This window comes from Hyaloscypha bicolor (assembly GCF_002865645.1).
Source record: "Hyaloscypha bicolor E unplaced genomic scaffold K444scaffold_15, whole genome shotgun sequence".
NCBI lineage: Eukaryota > Fungi > Ascomycota > Leotiomycetes > Helotiales > Hyaloscyphaceae > Hyaloscypha > Hyaloscypha bicolor.
The window spans coordinates 707,030-726,774 of NW_020194517.1; the positions used below are offsets into that span (position 1 = coordinate 707,030).

The 19,745-nt window shown below is 48.5% G+C and overlaps 8 protein-coding genes across 8 annotated transcripts; 3 read left to right on the top strand and 5 right to left on the bottom strand.

The window, feature by feature from the left end:
* Positions 1-520: 520 nt before the first annotated feature.
* K444DRAFT_624502 (MFS sugar transporter-like protein) lies at positions 521-2,421 on the top strand (the record flags this gene model as incomplete). The annotated part of the gene is made up of 7 exons (XM_024882409.1): positions 521-618; positions 772-832; positions 886-1,228; positions 1,284-1,318; positions 1,369-1,526; positions 1,576-1,865; positions 1,922-2,421. The coding sequence occupies 7 exons, from the start codon at positions 521-523 to the stop codon at positions 2,419-2,421; spliced, it is 1,485 nt and encodes a 494-aa protein (XP_024742879.1).
* A 1,248-nt stretch (positions 2,422-3,669) lies between these two features.
* K444DRAFT_552417 (DNA replication factor C, large subunit) lies at positions 3,670-7,378 on the bottom strand. Its single transcript, XM_024876583.1, has 5 exons — positions 7,152-7,378; positions 7,049-7,097; positions 6,955-6,999; positions 4,242-6,905; positions 3,670-4,192 (listed from the first exon to the last, which is right to left on the bottom strand). The coding sequence occupies exons 1-5, from the start codon at positions 7,249-7,251 to the stop codon at positions 3,829-3,831; spliced, it is 3,222 nt and encodes a 1,073-aa protein (XP_024742880.1). The 5' UTR covers positions 7,252-7,378; the 3' UTR covers positions 3,670-3,828.
* Positions 7,379-7,528: 150 nt separating this feature from the next.
* K444DRAFT_518413 (ribosomal protein L16) lies at positions 7,529-8,396 on the top strand (the record flags this gene model as incomplete). The annotated part of the gene is made up of 3 exons (XM_024873860.1): positions 7,529-7,963; positions 8,019-8,160; positions 8,215-8,396. The coding sequence occupies 3 exons, from the start codon at positions 7,529-7,531 to the stop codon at positions 8,394-8,396; spliced, it is 759 nt and encodes a 252-aa protein (XP_024742881.1).
* A 321-nt stretch (positions 8,397-8,717) lies between these two features.
* On the bottom strand, positions 8,718-9,014 carry K444DRAFT_580602 (uncharacterized protein; the record flags this gene model as incomplete). The annotated part of the gene is made up of 1 exon (XM_024877708.1): positions 8,718-9,014. The coding sequence occupies one exon, from the start codon at positions 9,012-9,014 to the stop codon at positions 8,826-8,828; it is 189 nt and encodes a 62-aa protein (XP_024742882.1). The 3' UTR covers positions 8,718-8,825.
* Positions 9,015-9,733: 719 nt separating this feature from the next.
* Positions 9,734-10,556, top strand: K444DRAFT_159358 (uncharacterized protein). Its single transcript, XM_024870655.1, has 2 exons — positions 9,734-9,751; positions 9,812-10,556. The coding sequence occupies exon 2, from the start codon at positions 10,051-10,053 to the stop codon at positions 10,441-10,443; it is 393 nt and encodes a 130-aa protein (XP_024742883.1). The 5' UTR covers positions 9,734-9,751; positions 9,812-10,050; the 3' UTR covers positions 10,444-10,556.
* Positions 10,557-10,669: 113 nt separating this feature from the next.
* On the bottom strand, positions 10,670-12,126 carry K444DRAFT_659224 (putative voltage-gated K channel beta subunit; the record flags this gene model as incomplete). Its single annotated transcript, XM_024886335.1, has 3 exons — positions 11,694-12,126; positions 11,493-11,647; positions 10,670-11,440 (listed from the first exon to the last, which is right to left on the bottom strand). The coding sequence occupies exons 1-3, from the start codon at positions 11,809-11,811 to the stop codon at positions 10,670-10,672; spliced, it is 1,044 nt and encodes a 347-aa protein (XP_024742884.1). The 5' UTR covers positions 11,812-12,126.
* Positions 12,127-15,384: 3,258 nt separating this feature from the next.
* K444DRAFT_159433 (uncharacterized protein) lies at positions 15,385-16,319 on the bottom strand. Its single transcript, XM_024870656.1, has one exon. It carries the CDS (start codon positions 16,078-16,080, stop codon positions 15,613-15,615), a length of 468 nt encoding a protein of 155 aa, XP_024742885.1. The 5' UTR covers positions 16,081-16,319; the 3' UTR covers positions 15,385-15,612.
* A 352-nt stretch (positions 16,320-16,671) lies between these two features.
* Positions 16,672-19,635, bottom strand: K444DRAFT_607399 (putative MFS monosaccharide transporter). The gene is made up of 8 exons (XM_024879166.1): positions 19,096-19,635; positions 18,530-18,846; positions 18,141-18,382; positions 17,862-18,085; positions 17,409-17,734; positions 17,260-17,348; positions 17,141-17,208; positions 16,672-17,084 (listed from the first exon to the last, which is right to left on the bottom strand). Exons 1-8 carry the CDS (start codon positions 19,176-19,178, stop codon positions 16,745-16,747), a joined length of 1,689 nt encoding a protein of 562 aa, XP_024742886.1. The 5' UTR covers positions 19,179-19,635; the 3' UTR covers positions 16,672-16,744.
* Between the last annotated feature and the right edge of the window lie 110 nt (positions 19,636-19,745).

Consider the following 19,745-nt stretch of genomic DNA (forward strand, 5'->3'; position numbering starts at 1 on the left):
AGCAGCGCCCGCGCCGTCAAGCTAAGGTTACTTCCTGTAGTGCCCAGAAGCTTGACCTTCCCCACACTTCACTTTGGCCCCGCCAGCCACTTGGTCATTGCGACAACATCGGTCAATTGCCAGCAACCGACCGGGCTCCACGGTTTGGACGTGCCGAAATGGAGGACAGAAGAACGACCGAAGTGGACGGTCAAGCGGCATTGGCTGGATGCCACCACCTCAATGGTATGCGGGCCAATAGAGCAGTTCCTGTTTGCCGTCCCTCGTCTCCCTGGCGTTTGCACGCCACACCAACGGCGCTCTGCTGTGATACTGTATCTGCTCTGCTTGGGATTGAAGCAGTCTTGCACATGGCAGCCCCCCAGTCTCCCCGCATGGAAATCTTCCCCCCACCGGACGGAAGCTATTCTCCGAGACTATAAGGATGCCTTTCCAATCCCTTCCCTTGTGAATTTTCTCATGTCATTCTTGCCTCTGGCAGTTCTCCTCTCTTTGTTTCTGTGCCTGGAAATCAGCCATCATGGTTCTCGCTCCAAAGCTCTACCAGTTCCTCGTGGGCGTGTTCGCCTCCATGGGATCTATCCTTTTTGGATATGATCTCGGAGTTATTGCTGAAGTGTGAGGGCGGTGGTCTTCTGGAATAATGACATTGTACTAACTAGAATCAAGCATTGCATCCCAATCCTTCACTACTTTCTTCAACCACCCAACCAGCACTCAAACGTGAGAAATTATCCTGCTAGTTGCCGTGGAAGATACTAATCAAGCTAGTGGAATTGTTGTATCGTTCTTCACGGGCGGTGCTTTCTGTGGAGCTGGATTGGCAGGTCCTGTAAGTCTACTTCCCAGCCAGGTCACAACTGAACAAGTGCTAACAGCCAGTAGGCGGGAGATAGACTGGGACGAAGATTGACGATTGTCATTGGAAGCATAATCTACCTTCTCGGTGGAGCCCTGCAAACGGGAGCTGCAAACATGGGTATGCTCTGGGCAGGACGTTGGCTGGCAGGTGTCGGTGTCGGCTTTTTGGTCATGATCATTCCTCTATATCAGTCCGAGATTGCTCATCCATCAATTCGGGGCACAATCACATCTCTCCAACAGTTCATGCTTGGTATTGGGGCCTTTGTCGCTGGATGGATCAGTTACGGGACCTATGTTGGGCTGCATAACCAGGCTCAGTGGCGCCTGCCACTCGGTCTTCAGATGCTCCCAGCTGTTGTACTTGGTGAGACATGTCATTCAGGGTTTTGGAATCGGTGTTTACTGATTTGGTTGGCCAGGCGCCTTGATTATGCTCTTCCCGGAATCGCCACGTGTAAGTCACCTCTATTTTCTTTCAAGAACTAAAACTAACAACTGTTTCAGTGGCTCATCGATCACAACCGACCAGACGAAGGCTTGAGGACGCTTGCTCGGCTTCACTCCAATGGCGACGAAAATGACCCATGGGTCAGGGCCGAGTTCGATCAAATTCAGGAGAGCATCACATTTGAGCATGAGAACGAAGCTAAATCATACTTTGAGTACGCAGTACCTCCCTAATATCACTTCTCGGAGACTGACTTCGACTAGGCTCTTCACGAACAGATCCTCTTTTCGTCGCTTGTTCATTGCCTGTGCCCTCCAAGCCTCCATCCAAATGACTGGTGTCTCAGCCATCCAATACTACAGCGTCAAGATCTATGGGCAAATTGGCATCAGCGGCTCAGACGCTCTCAAGTACCAAGCAATCAACAACATCATCGCCCTCGTCGGAGAAGCCTGCTGCGTCCTATTCGTTGACAAGCTCGGACGTCGACGTCCCTTGATCGGAGGCAACCTCTTCAACATGGTCTGCTTCCTCGTGGCGTGTATCCTGATCGGTGTGTTCCTCCTCAATCCCCCTCTTAATCTCAACTATAGTTAATGCCAAACACAGCCAAATTCCCACCCGGCACAACAAACAACCACGCCGCCTCCTGGGGCTTCATAATATGCACGTGGCTCTACAACTTCTCCTTCTCCGCGACGTGCGGCCCTCTGTCCTGGGTCATTCCCGCCGAGATTTTCGACACACGGACCCGTTCAAAGGGCGTCTCGATCGCCACCATGGTATCCTTCGCCTTCAACACCCTGATCGGGCAAATCACCGACACGGCGATGACCAACATCGGATACCGATACTACTACCTCTTCATTATCTGCAACTTTACGAACGCACTGTTCTTTTATCTATTCTTGCCTGAGACGAAAAATCTGCCGCTTGAGGAGATGAATTATCTGTTTACGAATGCGCCGTACCTTGTGGCCGGACATGATAAGAGTAAGTATCGTGCGGGCTACGCGGAGGACCTGGAGAGGCGCGCTGTGGAGATTAGGGAGAAGGGTGGGGTTATTGGGGATCAGGAGCATGAGGAGGATGTAACAAGGGTGCAGTAGCCTGAAATGCGAAATATCAGTGAAGTGAGTTGTAGTCGTCAAATTGAAAACTTCTGTTTGTAGGAGAGATAGCTGAAAGAAACCCCTACTCAAGAAGCACCGTTAAATATGCAACGTTCCCCGTCACCGATTATCACCATGGCGTGGCAAATCGGAGCTCAAATCTTCGCTTTAGTATTATGCAGGCACACGGTCAACGGGTCTCGGACTCACTCGTGTCGAAAGGCAGCAGGGCAGTTCCTCTAGGGTAGTCACATGCCTCGCTCCGAACTCGCGACCCTCCTTGATATACCTCAATAAGCATTCTTTTTTATTTCTGCAGGAAACAAGCCTTGAGAAGGTGGTTAAGTGTGGACTGGCGCGGGCTCCAGCCTTCAATACCCCATGAAATTGTGTTGACGTCGTATATAATTAATTTAAAGCGTTTGTGTTTCAACTCACTGGCTTCGTGGCTGAGCGGTACGTGACTTTCCCAAGTACGTTAGCGAAAGCCTGGTGTGTTAAAGTGCTTAGGAGAAGCTCGTCAATATCAACTCTTCCTAGACTTTCCTAGAAATCTAGGGTAGTCGTAAGCACACTTAACATAAGACCTTCAAAAGAGGGTGGTGTGCAGAACTGTTTTGTCCCTCCAAATAATTTTTCTATACTCTTAGTTAGGCACCTTTTGAAGCTTTTGATAAAGTTGCTAAGCGAGAGAGGGGTGAAAGCAAGATAGAGGCACTTATGTATTTCAATTTAAAGTGAAGATCGATAGTTCTGGACAAGTGGTTAATAAAAACGACACACAAAAACCCACCCTAGCGCACGACTTTTGAGTGTAGAGGGGCTTTAAAAATCCCTTTTTTAAACGGGTTTGCTAAGTAAGGGACGCCTGGCGAGTCCTGGAGTTTTTGCCTTCTTGGGGTGGGCTTGAGCGCTCTTTTGTTTTTCGCGGTGTGTTTTGTCTTATCTTTTGGCAGTTGTTAATAAGCGAGCCCGTTTCAAGTAAGAGTGGAGAAGTAAACAGTGTGAATGGGGGAGATTTACTGAGCCTCGAAGGATGGAAATCGATCCAAGAGAAAGGAATAAACGTGTGCGGAATTGTCACTTTAGTCTATGGGGAGTCAGACATGCAATGTGAGATAAGGATTAAAAGAGAGAGATCCTCAAAACCTTTTGCTGTTAAAGACTCGCTCGGCAAAACTGAGATCGGGAGGGAAGGGAACCCTATTTCTGTTATTATTCAGAATAGAACTGCACACGAATCGTCTCACAGACCTTAAGTCCAAATGTAGTTTCATTCAATGGCTATCGTGTATCAACGTCTCTACTACCCCAGCAACCAAATTCATCCAAGAGCAAGTTTGATCCCCATATGCTTCATAAACAATGCTGTATTTACTCGTACAACCGATCTGAATCCACGATTTACTTCTTTCCCTTACCCTTCGCACCAGCTGGTCTTCCTCTAGGCTTAGCAGCCTTCTTTGGTTTGACATCCTCCGATCCATCATCCTCATCGTCCTCATCATCATTCTTGGCCTTCGTCTTGGAGGCCTTCCTCGGTGCCGCCTTCCTTTCCGCAGCCTGCTTCTTGACCTTCGGCTGCTTGATGTATTTGTCTTTCTTCAGGTCGGTCTCGTCATCATCTTCCTCCTTTGGTTCAACTGCGATTTCATCATCTTCCTCCTCCATTGCTTCTTCGAGATCCGGGACTTCCTTGGTCATCTTTGCTGGTGCCACAACATTGCTTGCTTTCATGAATGGCAGAGGATGGGTTCGGGCGTTGTAGCTACAATAAGTTAGTGCTGGATTCTTGGGATATCGCAATCAGTGCTTACAGTCGGGTGAAAGCAGACTTGGTCTGAGTCTCCAAGCGAACATTTTCTTGATCTTGAGGTCCTAGACCAAGTTCCATCATGTAGTCGAAATCATCTTTAGTCAAGAAATAGCTATCCATCAAGTCAATGACCTCATCAACACTATCCTTACCCTCCATCTCCAGACGTTTGATCATCCGCGTCCAAAGGACGGGCAGATATTGCTGACGGATTTCGTGCCGGTCCCCAGACGATCGAAGACGCATGTGTGATTGTATCTCCTTCACGTATCGAAGCAACTTGTTCATCTTGCTGTTGTTGCCAAGCCAGCTCGTGAACGCGATCTGGCTTTGCACGAGGCCTGCCACGTAACTGGCTGGTCTGACAGTACTGAACACCGCATGTGTTGGCATAAGACTCCATTGTTGCTGTGAGCCGTGGATCATCCTGTCAACTAGGTCTCCATCACTGATGCTCTCCGCAGCCTGGTCTGCAAGCTGCAGAGCTTTAAGATTTGCTTCCTTTCCGTTCAATTGCCCGATCAGGGATGGTTTGGTCTTCAGAAAATTTTCTTGAACCATCAGGTAGCTGAATTCATGATCATTGAAATATAACTCGATCTTGTCGTTGAGAGTAGCCTTGCTCGCCGGCGCGAACATTCCACCACCAAGAAGCTTTTGGCAAAGATCCCAAGGCTTCAGAACCACGTGTTTCTCCCAGGCTTTGGTCATTGATTTGCCTTTATCAAAGTCCATAGCTGTTTGATCGAGCTTGGCTGTAGAGATCATGTTGATGATTTGCCGAATGTCTTTATTGCTACCTTCAATAAGAGCATCGATGACATTGGGCGGAAGCTTGAGGCCTTCTCTGTGGCAAATGGTAGCAATTCGAGATCGGACTTGCTCAACAGTTGGACGTCGGAAAGGAACATCCAAAGTTACGTGATCGAAAGGCTTCATCTTTGGTAACTTTCGGTCATTGCAGATCAAGATCAAAGGGATATCAGTCTTCTTGCACACTTTAGCCAAGGCGCCAACTCCACCTCGATCTCCTGCAGACATGCCGTCTACCTCATCCATGATGAGTACAATTTTCTTCTTGTGCTCGTCGACTTTCTTCCCATCCCCAGCAAAGTATCCCAATAAGGAGTTGTTGTTCAGGACTTCGTTGAGGCCAGATTCAACCATTTTCTTGCTTCGAGTGTCACTGGCATTGCTCTCCAAGACATCGTAACCGGCGAGTTTGGCGGCCAAATGAGCTGCAGTTGTCTTTCCAATGCCGGGTGGACCATGAACGATAATGGCTCGATATCCGCCAAGGCCTTCAGGACCTTTCATTGCAAATCCATACTTGTGTGCCTTAGCCCAACCTTTCAGCCAGTTCTGAATCTTTTCCACTTGACCTTTATTGCCGCAGATTTGATTCATCGACGTCGGGGCGTATTTACTTGTCCACAATTGTGAGGACGGGTCAGGTTGTCGAATGGTAGGGGGAGGGGGAGCAATGCCTTTCTCGGCGGCGAGTCTTCGCCGTTCCTTTTCAGCCTTCTTGGCTTCTAAGGCTTTGCTCTTCTCTTCTCTCTCCATTTCCTCGGCCTCTTTCTTGATCTTTTCCAATTCTGCCTTCTTCTTCTCCAAGTTCTTCTCTGCAGCCTTGCCATCTCCACCGTTGGCCGGCATCGTTCGAATGAGTGCAAGGAGGCCATCCTCATTAATGGTCTTAATCTTCAGGTCCGAAATTTTTCGAAGCTTGCTTGGACCAGCATCTGTCCCGAGGACTACAAAACTAGTCTTGCTGCTGGGACTCCCCGTAACCTTACCGCCATAGCGTTTTACAAGTTCTTGTCCCTCTTCTCTAGAAAGTGTCTCAAGCAAACCAGTGAACACAAACGTAAGACCGACAAGGCAGTTCTCTTCGCCGACAGGTATCTCCTTCGACCCAGCCGCAGGGGGTGGTCCTGCGTTTCCACCGCCCGCTCCAGCCTTTCTCCAGTCGAACTTGTGATCCGGATCTTGCGGTGGAGGCGTAGGTGGACGGACTGTGGGGATGTTATCAAGAATTGCCCGTACCGCAGAACTTTCCGGCTCGTTCTTCTTCGGAGCTCGAGGTTTCTTGGCAGGAGGTTGTTTTGCTGATTTGCTCTTTGAAGACTTGGCAGCTGGAGTGATGTCGTCCTTATCCTCGTCAGATTCCAGATCCACGGACTTCCGCTTCTTGCTCCCAGACTTGGTGACTGGTTTGTCAATGTCCATCATGTCATCGCTATCATCTGGTACTACAAAGTCATCATCTCCAACCTCCTTCATGTCAACATCCTCATTCTTCTTATTTGTGACCGACTTGGATTTGGTACTTGTCTTCTTGGGCTTCGGTAAGGGTTCATCATCACTATCGACTTCCACGTAGGCGTCATCTTTGTGCTTCCCATTCTTCTTCACATCAGCCGCGAAGATGTCATCTCCTGCATCCTCGTCATCATCTAGGAAAGCAAAATCGTCATCGTCCTTTGGCTGGCTGTATGAAGCTGTAGTCTTTTTGCGGGCAGATGATCGGCCGTTGGACTCGATAGGTTCAACTGCTTTTGGCTTTGTCGGTGTTGACTTAGCAGGCTTGGGCTTGGCTTTGCTGCTCATTGCAAAGTAATCTGCAGTGCTTGTTTCTTCGCCTTTGGGGGATTCTTTCTTGCTGGTGATTCCGTTAGTGAAGTGTATTGTAAGACAAAAGACACGCTTACACAGCATTCTTAGGAGGGGCTCTCTTCGGAGTCGCTCTCTTAGATCTTGAGGGAATTAGTAACTGTACATTTCTCGAGGGCCCGGGAAACTAACGGCGGAGCAGGCTCATCGTCATCACTGTCATCAATGATCTTGCGGCTTTCTAGGACGATTTAGCATCTGTGAGCCATTTCGGGCCAGTCACATAAAATCTTACTGCTGCGCTTTTTCTTGGAATCTTCTTCCTTCTTGCTTTCCTTCTCGCGAATGGGGGTATTGGTTTTACCCCCAAAGAAGCTCCGGATGTCTGCAGGCATTTTGAGTGTCCGAGAATCTTCGTAAAGGGCGGCTTTGATGGTAGCACAATATTTCCTCAAAAGATTAGGAAATTATCATTGTGGTGGGAGGAAATGCGTTGAAAGTTTCGCAGACCACATTGATGATGTACGCGACTTTCTTGACGCGAGAACGTCGGGAAGGCGCGACCCTGCCTAAATTGATTGCCCTTGAAATTTTAGGCAATAAGGCTGCCATTTTCAACATCTGGGGAACTTTCGTCGAAGCTTCACTTCAGCAGCAAGCAACTCAACAATCATGAAGCTTCGAAATGTTTCGGGCTTTGCTGCCCAATTTGAGAGGCTTTCTATAGCTTCTACCACTCAGCGACCTCTTTGTACGGCTCTCTCCTCTTCTACCTCGAACAAACCATCTTTTCCTTATAATGGCACCTCAACTCGGCGACCGTTTTCGAACACAACCGCTAGAGCTGGTAATTGGCTCCTGCCAACCATGCCAGAGAGGAAGAGATCACGGAAAGGACGACCTCGTGTGCCAACAGGCGGATCATCTCGAGGGACAACCATAGTATGGGGTGATTATGGCCTGCGGATGTGTGATCATCATCGCAGAGTCAGTGCTTCTCAACTGAAGATTGGAGAAGAAGCTATCAAGGTCCGGCTAAAGGGGATGCGGTATCGATTGTACAAGAGGGTTTGCGCAAGCATTGGTGTTTATAGCAGTGGTAATGAGGTATGGTTGAAGCAGGTTCTATTTTTCAACGGGAGTTGTAGCTCATGATATCCAGGTTCGTATGGGGAAAGGGAAAGGCTCTTTCGATCATTGGGCATCCAGAATTGCTGTCAGCAAGGTAATTTTTGAATTGAAAGGGGATATTCACGAACAAGTGGCAAGAGACGCCTTCCGATTAGCCGGGAACAAAATGCCTGGTAGGTCATGGGTTTCATTGTACTTTAGCAATATAGCACTGACTTATGCCGCAGGCCAATACGAATTTGTAAAGAAGGGAGATCCGCCTGTTGTTGGTATCACGAAATTGGACGGCATTACAATGGAAGAACTGAAAAGACCTCGACGTAAGATTCCTTTGGGATCAATATCAGCTAGGTCAACATCTAAAACGCTACTACCAACTGCTTCTGCATCTACGTCTCCAGCGGCGTAAACTGTACTTGTATTATAGACATATTGTTCTTCATCAGAATTTTAAGCCTCTGAGAGAGGAGGAAAACAGAAGAAATGACACTTTGTGAGCAGTGAAGAAAGAGCCACTCCACTCCACCCAACGTTACAAGCCACAGCTGCTCAAGTCGCAGAAAAAAATAATTCGATGTTGCCAGGATATTCTATTGCAGTGGAATTCTTCCAGCTTGATGAAAACGCCGAGTACGCCTCCTTTAGCCAGAACTCCTTGCTGCAAATCGTGAGATACCCTTGATGCCCAGCCCATTGACTACATCTCCATATTTCACATTGTGAACAAGCCCCAAATAGCCCATGCAGGCTCTCACCTCTTTCACTCATCAGAAGAGCTCTCATCATTGTTTTGCGTCTCCTTAAGTACCTGCATTCCATCGTCAGCTCCAGGCCCGTATCATGCAGCAAAGGCATCAACCTCGTCCAGCTTCATCTTTAGTGTTGTCATCATATTCTCTTTGATCACCAGAGTCTGGTCATCCAGCTCTTCGACGATGAAGGCATGCTCTTCGTTGTCTATCTTGACGATGATGGACTTGATAGACGGATCGCACTGCACGAGAACACCTGGATAGATTCTTAACATTAGACAAGTATATCCCAGAGGAAACTGGTAGAGAAACGCGAACCTCTGATAGCTCGAGGCATCTTGAGCCTGCTTAACTTTCGCTGCCTGTTTGATCAAGAGGTTTGATGTCTCGTGACTTCTGGAGAGGAGTTCCGGAAGCCTGTAAACTCCGGAGCCGGAATGTTTCACGTTGGTTGGCGGACTGCCGTCTCAGCATCGAATACCTAAGATGACGAATCAAATCCCGAGATCTGTGCCAAGCGTGCCAAGGGGTCCGGTACTTCCGGGCTTTCGTGCATGAGCATCAGATGCTGGGAGTCATGGATGAAGTGGAGGGGTTGGTTGCTTATGAATGCAGCTGGAGCTGCGAACATTCGATCGATGTGTTCATTCACCTTGCATCGTTATTACCCCTATCATCTTTTCCCCCGCCAAAATCCATCATTGTTCGAGTCAAACCGAGTCAAATGTGAGAGGTGAGGTTCATCATTGATTGCCAGGAAGTGGTGATGACGACGAGACACACGACCAAAGTACACATGCTCATCTCAGCCTAATCGCTTTGCATTTCCACTTCTTCTACTCCTACAACAAATCTTGTCTTGTTGCATATCAAATATGCGTTCCAGACAACGATCGAGACCGTCCTGTGCATGTGCCAGGACATTTCAGTTCTCCTCGTCCCTGCTCTTCCTCTCTATGATCCTCCCCTCTTCTTCCTTCGCCCAGATCACCGCCACTTCAACAAGCAGTATGTACATTCCCGAAATCCTGTTTACTCTTCCATCAAGTCACGCTAACCTCGGTTTCTTCAGGCTCTGCGTCCTCAACAGCAAACCCAGCATCAACCTCCTCGCCCTCCACATCTCCAAATCCTCGACCAAGCCCCACAATAATTGATCCTCCCCCCTCATACCCCACAAACACCACCTCAGAATCCGACATAAACAACAATGTCTTCCACTTCTACTTCCTCATAATCGCCATCGCAGCCATCATCTTCTTCCTCGGCATTCTCTACATCAGCCGCAGAAAGAAACGGAAAGCAGAAATTATGCGTTCAAACAGTCAGCGAGCACTAGCACGAGACGTCGAAGGTTTCCGCAGATTTGGTCGAACTATGGGAAGGAGTGGACTCGGTTGGCCTACCAGCACAACGCAGAGGATTAGAACCGATGTTGAAGAGGGCTTGGATGAACTGGGCGAGGCTCCTCCGCCTTATGTGCCGGGAACGAAACCTCCGAGCTTGAGGAGTGTAGAGAGGGAGAGGAGGGAGAGTTCGAGTTCTGAGCATATTGTGGGAGAAGCTGTGGAGTTAAGGCCTCTGAGTAAGGATGTTGAGCACCCGCCGGGATATCATGAGCATCTTGCCTCTGAGGCTGGTGCTGGGGTTACGAGACCAGATACGGCTGTTACGGCTTCAGAGAGGTTTTCGTCTACGAGGTGACTTATTCACCATACGGGAAGCTCTTCGGAGCAGGATGGGGCTGTGGTTAGGTAATGGAGTACATGGTCGGGGTTGGATATTGGCGTTGTGGTCCAAAATTGGGTCGGTACATATGAGTGGTCAAGGAAGTGCATAATAACGGACAACTCTCAATCCAAGCTGTCAAAGCATTGCTTTGGAAAAAGGAGACTTTTGATTTCGTATTCTCATGGCTTGCTCTCAGATCTTAGTTGAATCTTCTTGTCATCGCAGCTGGCTTATTCCCGAGTATTCCATCAATCTCTTTCAAAATGTCCGGGGTCAACTTCTCCTGAGCAGACAGGGCTTGCACGCTGTCATAAACCTGTTGTGGACGACTAGCCCCCGTAATCGCAGAACTGACTCTCTTGTTCTTCAACACCCAAGCCATCGCCAATGTAGCCAGAGAAATATCCAACTTCTGAGCAACCGGTTTCAATTTGGCCACAACATCGAGGTCCTTCTTCCAAGCTTCGTCACCAAATCGCTCATTCATGCTCTTCACCCAAGGATCATCACTACTCCCCAGTCTCGAATCTTTCGGTATCCCGTCATTATATTTCCCGGTAAGGATTCCCGTTTTCAGGGGACTGAAAATGGTTAAGCCCAGTCCAGTTTCTTCGTACAAGTGCTGGAATTCCTTTTCGACTTTCGTGCGAGCAAGCATGTTGTATTGTGGCTGTTCCATAATCGGTCCAATTAATCCCAATTTGTCGGCAACTCTCCACGCAGAGGCGATCTCGTCCGCATCCCATTCAGAAGTTCCCCAGTAGAAGGCTTTCCCTTGGTCGATGATATGGTTGAAGGCTCGAACTGTCTCTTCGATGGGTGTATCGCGGTCAGGTCGATGAGCGTAAATCAAGTCAACGTATTCTAGGTCCAACCGTTTAAGGGAGGCATTGACGCCCTCGATAACGTGCTTTCGAGAAAGCCCGACATTATTAATTGGATTTTCGCCAAAAGCAGCCCCCCAGTATATCTGGCAACTGTCAGTTCTTGTCCGGGAGGATTGGATGAAAAAGGGGGCGTACCTTGGTGGATATAACAAGATCATTGCGCTTCCAACCAAACTTCTTGATTGCTTGACCCATAATTTTCTCGGACTCTCCATCGCTGTATCCTTCTGCACAGTCGAAGAAATTTATGCCGATATCGTAGGCCGCTTTCATGCAAGCAAAGGTGTTTTCTGGATTGGGTCAGTATTGTAGTTGGTGGACAGAAGTATCACTTGCCATTCTCGACATGCCCACCATATGTCAACCATCCGCCCAGGGAAATAGCAGAAACCTTGAGGCCAGAGTAGCCCAGGCGTCTGTATTCCATTTTCGGGAGACCTGATGGTACTGACATCCTGTGAAGTTGTCGAATATTGAAATCAGTCAGGATAAGTTGTCAATTGGGAATGAAAAAAAGACAAGCCCCCAATGTTTAAATCAATATAATTTCGAAGCGGGAGAAAGAGGGAGGCCCTAGAGCTTTTATACGCCCAAATTCCTTGCCCCCTTAGCGGGGTAAATTCTTTCCAAAAATGGGGGCATATTCTGAAAGTGGCACCGTTGGGCCACAATATGTCACTGTTCGTACGGTTCAGACGGCTGAAATCTCCGTGTTGAAGCAATTGATAAGCAGTTCTGACGTCTGTGTGACAAGCCACAGAAATTTCCGCCAACATCATCCCATTTTTGAGCTGCCTCCTTTCGAGAAGGATGAGGTCTCGGAGAGAGATGCCCCGCAGCGGGGCGGGCAGCCAGTCGGCGCTTTGTTCAGGGGCTGGCCCCTGCTGAAGATCCAAATCGTTGGCGAGCGTCTCGACGACATGTCGAGGATTCAGATCTTCTGCTGCAGGGGGTGGCCGTACTCAACTCCCGTGGCGAGGAATCTAAATCTGGTGTCCTTGGAATTAGATTTCCACCGCCAAGTCATTGACCGTATTCATCTATCCGTGTTCAGCAGCACAGAAAAGTTCTCGATGAATGCCAACAACGGAGTCCAGATCGATGGGCCCATGGGCCTCGAAAATCAGACCCTTAGTCCTTTATCGCAGAGAGGAATAATTGTGTCATGTTGCAATGGAGTAGTGGTAGTCCATAGGTTCAATGCTCAGACGGGAGGCTCATTGAGGGGGACGTCGAAAAGGACTATGTTGACTTGCCCTTTTCCTCGATACAAAGGATCAGTCATAATTCGATACACTTAGTCTGTCGTCCCTCAAAATTCGACTCTCGAACTGCAGCTACTGAGAGAACTTTTGGAATCGGCATATTTCATTGCAAGTTCTTCAGGCCTCCTCCCTAATGCCAGGAAGTCGAGCTTAAGCCAGCTCAATCTCGAGGGGCATTTGCTTACATGTTTAAGCCACTCTTGCAACACTTGCTGCATGTCTTTTCAACTCATTACATTCAAGGCTTGGTCCTTTTAGAACTTAATTGGACGTTGCTCGGTGTGGATGTGAAAGCAGGTTCATGGAACCAGTTGGTCTGGGCCTCATTCAAATTCAACATTCCCTTTAATGTATCAAACAATTCAAAGGCACGGACGCCTGAATTAGCTGAGCTGATACTACCAACTGGTGGAAATAGGGCCAATTCTTACCTATACATACTTCTGAAAGACCTCAACCACTTTATTGTTATACCCGCAAGCAAAGCTTTCCACCCTCGGTCTGCGTCACAACAACCAAAACGTCGAACTCGAGTGAGCGCTCACGTTATATGCCATTCCATCTAAAGCCAAGGATATTCACCTTTGATATTTGAAGGCACCAAAGGTACCGGAAGGTGACTTAGCTGTGCTGTGCAAGCTTTGGTGGCCCTTACTTCGCTTGGAGGTTAAGATAAAAGGCCGATTTTCACCTTCTGTTCACCTTCTTCCCACAGCAACTTCTTTTCCTTTCACACTCGACACCTGTCTTTCCATCTACTACACTACAACCTTTAGCCATCATCTCGTCAGTCCTTCGCGAGGTCAACCACTGGAGAAGAGCACTTCAATTTCTTGTAAGCGTCCCCGTCTCCTCGTTCGAGCTCCAGCCCCTCTTCAGATTGGCACATCTTGCACCCAACACGCCGTCGTCTGCTTCTATCTTAACACTCATCGAGGTAACCCTCTACATATTCGCATCACCATTGCACGTATACTCTTCCCTCTTCACGGACACAACTTCGTGTTCATTCGCAAACTCATCACACGTCGGTCTTGAACCTCAATTCTAGATCGTCGCGTTGAAGTTTTTGGACGATCGGAGCCTCGGTGAGGACCTTCTCAACAGCTCCGTCATACTTTCCCTCACTTCCATTCACTATTTCTTGCCTGTACCGAAGACAAAGACTTTCTCAAAGGGCAGTATTCGGCAAGACAGTGTCCATCACAGCTCCCCGTATTTTTTACATCCAATTCACCCTCCTGATTCATCATCATTCATCTTTCCACTCATTTCCTCCGAAACTCCTACATCGTTTTCAAGGTTGTTCCTTCTTCCTTCGTCGATCTGCAACTGCTTTCACCTGCAATAAATTCATAATCGACCTTGATTGTACTGGTACTCCTGCTAACATTGATCCTCTGCAGATCGAGGACTTGATTTTACCCTTGCATTCGTCCAAACGACCAACATGTCCTGGGACACTGGAGCCGGCGGTAGCTGGAACGAGGGTGGAGACGCAGCAGCACCTGCTAGTGGCACATGGAACGGTGGTGAGCCAGCTGCGAATGGCTATGGCGGAGGAGACTATGGTAATGGCGGAGGAGACTATGGTAATGGCGGCGGCGGTTTTGGTGACGGTGAAGGCGGTGGCCGCCAAGGCGGTGGATGCTTCAACTGTGGTGAAGAAGGGTAAGTTCATGTCGAGTTCATTATCTTTGATTTCTTTGCTGACTTTGTATCAGCCATTCCAAGAAGGACTGTCCCAACCCAGCAAAGCCGAGGCCTTGCTTTAACTGCGGTGAGGACGGGTAAGTCTATCTTTTTCCCTCGGTTGTTATCACATGAATACCTTCATTCAAGAGCAAACTTACACGCGACCCTCTTGATCAAGTTTCTTCAATTCCCTGTTCTACACATCCACATAGCGTCGAACCTCCAACTAACTATTTCAAGTCACACCAAGGCCGAATGCCCCAACGAGGCCGTTGCACGCGAGTTCACTGGCACCTGCCGTCTCTGTGAGCAGCAAGGTCATCGTGCCTCCGACTGCCCCAATAAGCCCCCTGAGATCTGCAAGAACTGCCAGGAGGAGGGTCACGGTCCTTTCGAGTGCAAGAACCCTCGAAAGATCGACCGCAGCAAGCTTCCTGATGTCGAGCCAGCTGCTTGCTGGGTCTTGATCAAGGAAGCCGTAGCAGAGCGTGATATGGAAGATGTCAAGGATGCAATCCAAATCTTCTTGAAGTCAGTCCCTGAGACGACTTATGCTGAGCTCGAGAAGGCTTTCCGCACCCAGAGCATCAGTATCTACTTGATCTGCGTCGAGAAGGAGCTCCAGCCGACTTTCACCAACAGTAAGTGCATTCCGTCCCTCCAATCTCAGAACTACTTCTCGTGCTCGATATCATATCTTGTTATCTTCAGCGAATTGGCGATCAAATTAAGCTAAATAGTTTCTAGTGGACCTTCAAGGTAATCTTGACAAGAAGTACTCGGTTTCTTGGCGTTGGTCCGATAAGGCTGCCCGTCCAAAGGAGAAGGATGGATGGCCAACTACGGAGGAGAACCTTGAGCGATTGCAGGATGCTGGTGAGCCTGTTGATCGTGGCATCGTCAAGTGTTCCAACTGCGAGCAACTTGGCCACATGAAGGCTAAATGCCCCGAGGAGCCGAATGAGGTTGATCGTCCAGTTGTCAAGTGCTACAATTGTGATGAGATCGGCCATCGTGTTCGTGATTGTAAGTTCAATTCTCTAATCTATTCGTTTCGAAAAGTTGCTGATCAAGAATGCGAAAGGCCCAAACCCGCGTCCTGACAAGTTTGCATGCCGCAATTGCAAGCAGTCTGGCCATTCGTCCAAGGAGTGTAAGTAATACCAGAGTCGACTTTTGCTCTGTAAACATACTGATGCTGTCCTAGGTCCAGAACCTCGTTCGGCCGAGGGCGTTGAGTGCAAGAAGTGCGGCGAAGGTATGTTTCACAGCCAAATCTGCTTCATCCATAGAATTTAATGGCAATAGTTGGTCACTTTTCTCGTGACTGCCCTCAAGGAGGCGGCGGCGGCGCTTGCCACAATTGTGGTGAGGAAGGTCATCGCAAGCAGGACTGCACGAATCCACGGAAGATTGTTTGTCGCAACTGTGACGTCGAAGGTCACGAAAGCCGAGACTGCCCCGAGCCAAAGGACTGGTCTCGTGTTAAGTGCTCCAATTGTCAAGAAATGGGCCACACTAAGGTCCGCTGCAAGAAGCCGATTGCTGCCGAGGATGGCGACGCTGGCGGTTACGGTGGTGGTGCTGGTTTCTCTGGCAATGCTGGAGGTGACGCTGCTGATTACTCCGGCGGTGGCGGCGACTTCGGCGGAGCTGCTTCTGGTGGCGATAGCTGGGGTGGAGGTGGCCAAGTTGTTGCTGCTAGTGGAGGCTGGTAGATTTCGTTCCCTCTTGGACACCACTTTTCTGTCGATTGCCATCATCAGGGCGACAGATATTACGAGTGGATTCGTTCGGGATTGCTTCTTCGAAGGCCCTTTTCTCTGTCAATTGTCATACTCAATGGCGGTGGACCATATGAGCGGAGGGGTTTCTCTTTTTTCATTTCACACGAATGGTTGTGAGTTGCTTGCATGCATGAGAGGTGAGGAGAACACGACAGAAATGACAAAATAGCTAGCACTTTTGTGTATCTAGCGACCAAAAACACTACATACCCACAAATCATTGCGTACTTGACGTGATACATGTTGAATTGTCAGAAGCTTCCGTTGAATAGTTAATACTTGAGCTTCAGGCACCTTTATGAGAGCGAGTGGGAGGAGTGATTCAACGATGGGTTGAGGTTTGAGGTTGATTGTCCTCAAAAACTTCTTCGCTTCTAGCAACTAAGAACAAAGCAAGGGGCAGGGGTAGTTCTTTGGAAAAGAACCTTAATCCGGTAGTCTTGCCGTTTGCGGAACTTGGAAATCACTCCACATGAAGCTGGACTTTGGGAAATGAAGTAAGATCGAAAACAGTCCTTTTATTTTGTACCTTGAGAGTATCTATTAACCGTCTTCACCACACTCCAATTCTCACTTCCGGCCGGCTCGCATCTATCTGTGCTCATTGGGTATCAACTCTCCCCTTTTCTCTCCAATTACTTCACACATTATTCTCCCCCTTCTCAAGCACCGAACTGTCCCCGCTCTCCATCTCTCGTCCCCCATTCCGGTTAACATCCTCCACACCTCTAACCATCGGCTTATGCGTAGCTCCAGCAATGCTGTTTGACCTGACAGCATGTTCCTCTGTCGCCTCATAGTCAATAAGCAACTCCCCATGCTTTCCATAGCGCAATGGCTCGTTTTCCGCTGTCTTGACCACACCCAACCAGCCGCGCCAGCCTCGTTGCGTCTTGCGGAAGATGATGTCGATCTCTTCGAGGGAGCGATAGGCGGTCTCCGGATAGAAGAAATAGACGACGGGAAATATGAAAGCATTGCTACGGTGGGTTAGCACTTCATTTGTGGAAAGGGGAGGAGAGGGAGAGAACCATACATTACGGCGAAGATAACGTAGGTCTTGTATCCGATGGATGAGAAGGATACGGGGGTTATCATCACAACCTGGGAAAGACATTAGTCTTGACGTCTGCGGAGGAGGGAACAGAGGCGTACCATGAAATTGAAGATCCAGTTTGCACTGGTAGACAGACCGTTGGCTGGTGCTCGAACCTTCAGTGGCACAATTTCTGCGGGGTAGAGCCCTGTGAAGGTGTTTAGCAAAAGTTGATGAACGAGAAATGTTGGGAGCACTGTAAACTTACATGTCATTCCCAACCACCCGACCGCGAAAAATGTGTTGAAGACAAACAAGAATACGGCAGAGATGACGCCAGGAGCTGACCCTCCCATGTTTGATTGAGACATGTAATTCATGCCAGCAAGAATTGCCATCGAGCCTGACATTCCGGCAGCACCGAAGAGCATGAGAGAGCGTCTTCCAAACTTCTCGATAGTATAGACGGCAACCCAGGAGGCGATGAAATACTCTGTTCCGTTTGCAGCAGCAAGAAGGCGGGCGGTAACATCTCCAAGTCCAATGTACTGTTGGTATATGGTAGCTGCGTAATAGGTGATCAAATTTATACCACTAAAACAACTCAGTAACATGTTTCTTCGGGGGGGTAAGGACCCAGGTGTGGGTGGGAGGATGAGACATCCTCCCTACCAGTGAAAATAGGGAGCTCGGGCTATTGACAAAGGAATGGGTTATTTACGATATTTGTTGGAAGACTTGATTGACATAGCCTAGGACAACACGGTGGAAGTTCCTCTCGGGTCCCATGGAGAACAGGTCAGCCCAACCATGCTCCTTCATCTCCAGGACTGTGTCCTTGATCTCGACAAACTCGGTACGGACAAGGCGGTCGTCCGTTGGCAAATCGGCCAGAGCTGCAATGACGTTCAGAGCTTCATCTTCGTTTCCCTTGAGGATAAGCCACTGGAGAAGATTAGAGTCTATTCAATGTCCCATGATATCGGAAGATACGACTTACTCTTGGTGATTCGGGAAGTTCAAGGATGAATGCTAACAGGATGAGAGCGAAGAAAATCTGAAAAGCAATGGGGAAACGCCAGGACACCGTGCTGGGTTCGAGGAAGGAGAATCCGAAATCGACCCAGTAAGATAAGCAGATGCCTCCTGTAATCATAGCTCCCTCGATCATGACCATCTTTCCACGTTTGTGTGACTTGGAAGTTTCTGATGCCCACGTGGGAACAGTAGAAGTGTTCATGCCTACATTATGTCGAGTCAGTATTAGTGATCAGAAAATAGGACCATAACGTCTTGGACATTTCGGATAGGGTTCAGGGGTCCAGGACACAACATTAAACCGAAACTTCGACATTCAAGTAAGGGAAAGAAGCTAGAGAATATACGTACCATTACCAAAACCAGTGATGATTCTCCCTACGATCAAGTGGGCCAAGCTAAAAGCAGAGCATTGTAGAATGGCGCCAACAATCATGATAGAAGAGCCCAGGAAGATCATCTTCCTTCTACCGAGAAGATCACCAATGAAGATGGTGATGACAGCCCCAACGAAGCAGCCAACATTGTAACTCGCAACTGAGATACCCTGGATGGTGGCAATGTGGTTGTTTCCTGGATTGTCGACCGTATTGATCTCGGGAAATTGTCGGACCCAGCTTCCAAGAGTCAGAAGCCCACCCATAACACCTTGGTCGTAACCAAAGAGACTGTGTGTTGGTCAGTGCCGGTCCCAAGCAAGCTGGAAATTGAAATAAGGTAGAGTATAGAGAGTGCTAAAAGGTATTAAAATGAACAGATCCCTAGTAAATACTTGAGCTGATCTAGGCCCGACATAATCGCAGAACTATCACGGATACTCCTCCGTGTGGAAAGAAATAAGATGCCTCTAGGAGACGGCAAGAGCAATGGGGAACTCAATCGAGCCGGATTTTAGATGAGACAGGAAGGGACCTCACAAGAAATCGATTCCAGCAATGATCCCCACTGCAAGGTTAAGGGATTGGCCTCGGAGGCCAAAGTACCGACCACTGCCGAACATGATGAAGCTAAGCTAAATGTTCTGGAGGTTAAGGAAAGTGTCGCGAGACTGACGTATAAAACCTCTGTTGTCAAAAAGGATGAAAAACAAACAAGAACGAATTTGTTGAAAGGAAATTGGGGTGTTGATCATGGACTTATGTAGAAGACTCAGATGCCACGAGGACCGCTATTATGTTTTAGTACAGTCCGAGGATGATCACTCAAAAAGGCGTCCCGGAACGGTGCGGTCGTGCCTGCTGTCACACTTTCAAAAAGAGTTCTGCGGTGTGAGATACTAGCTCCTTCCCTGGGACTGACTCGTCTCTCATTGCCAGGATCCCAAAGGCCCTGAGAAATGTCTCTGTGGAGAAAGAATTTTGACATCTCACCCCGTTGATTTGGCGAACTGGTTTCGTCTGGGGTTTCTCCTCCTCCACACGCTAATATTCGCCGCTGATCATCGCGGGTGCTTGCCGAATCGAGCAAACGCCTAGAAACCGAAATATTTCCAAAATATTAAGGCTTCGGATTCCCAGATTGGGAATACCGTTCAAGCGATCCTATGCAAGCACGACGGGCAGCTTTT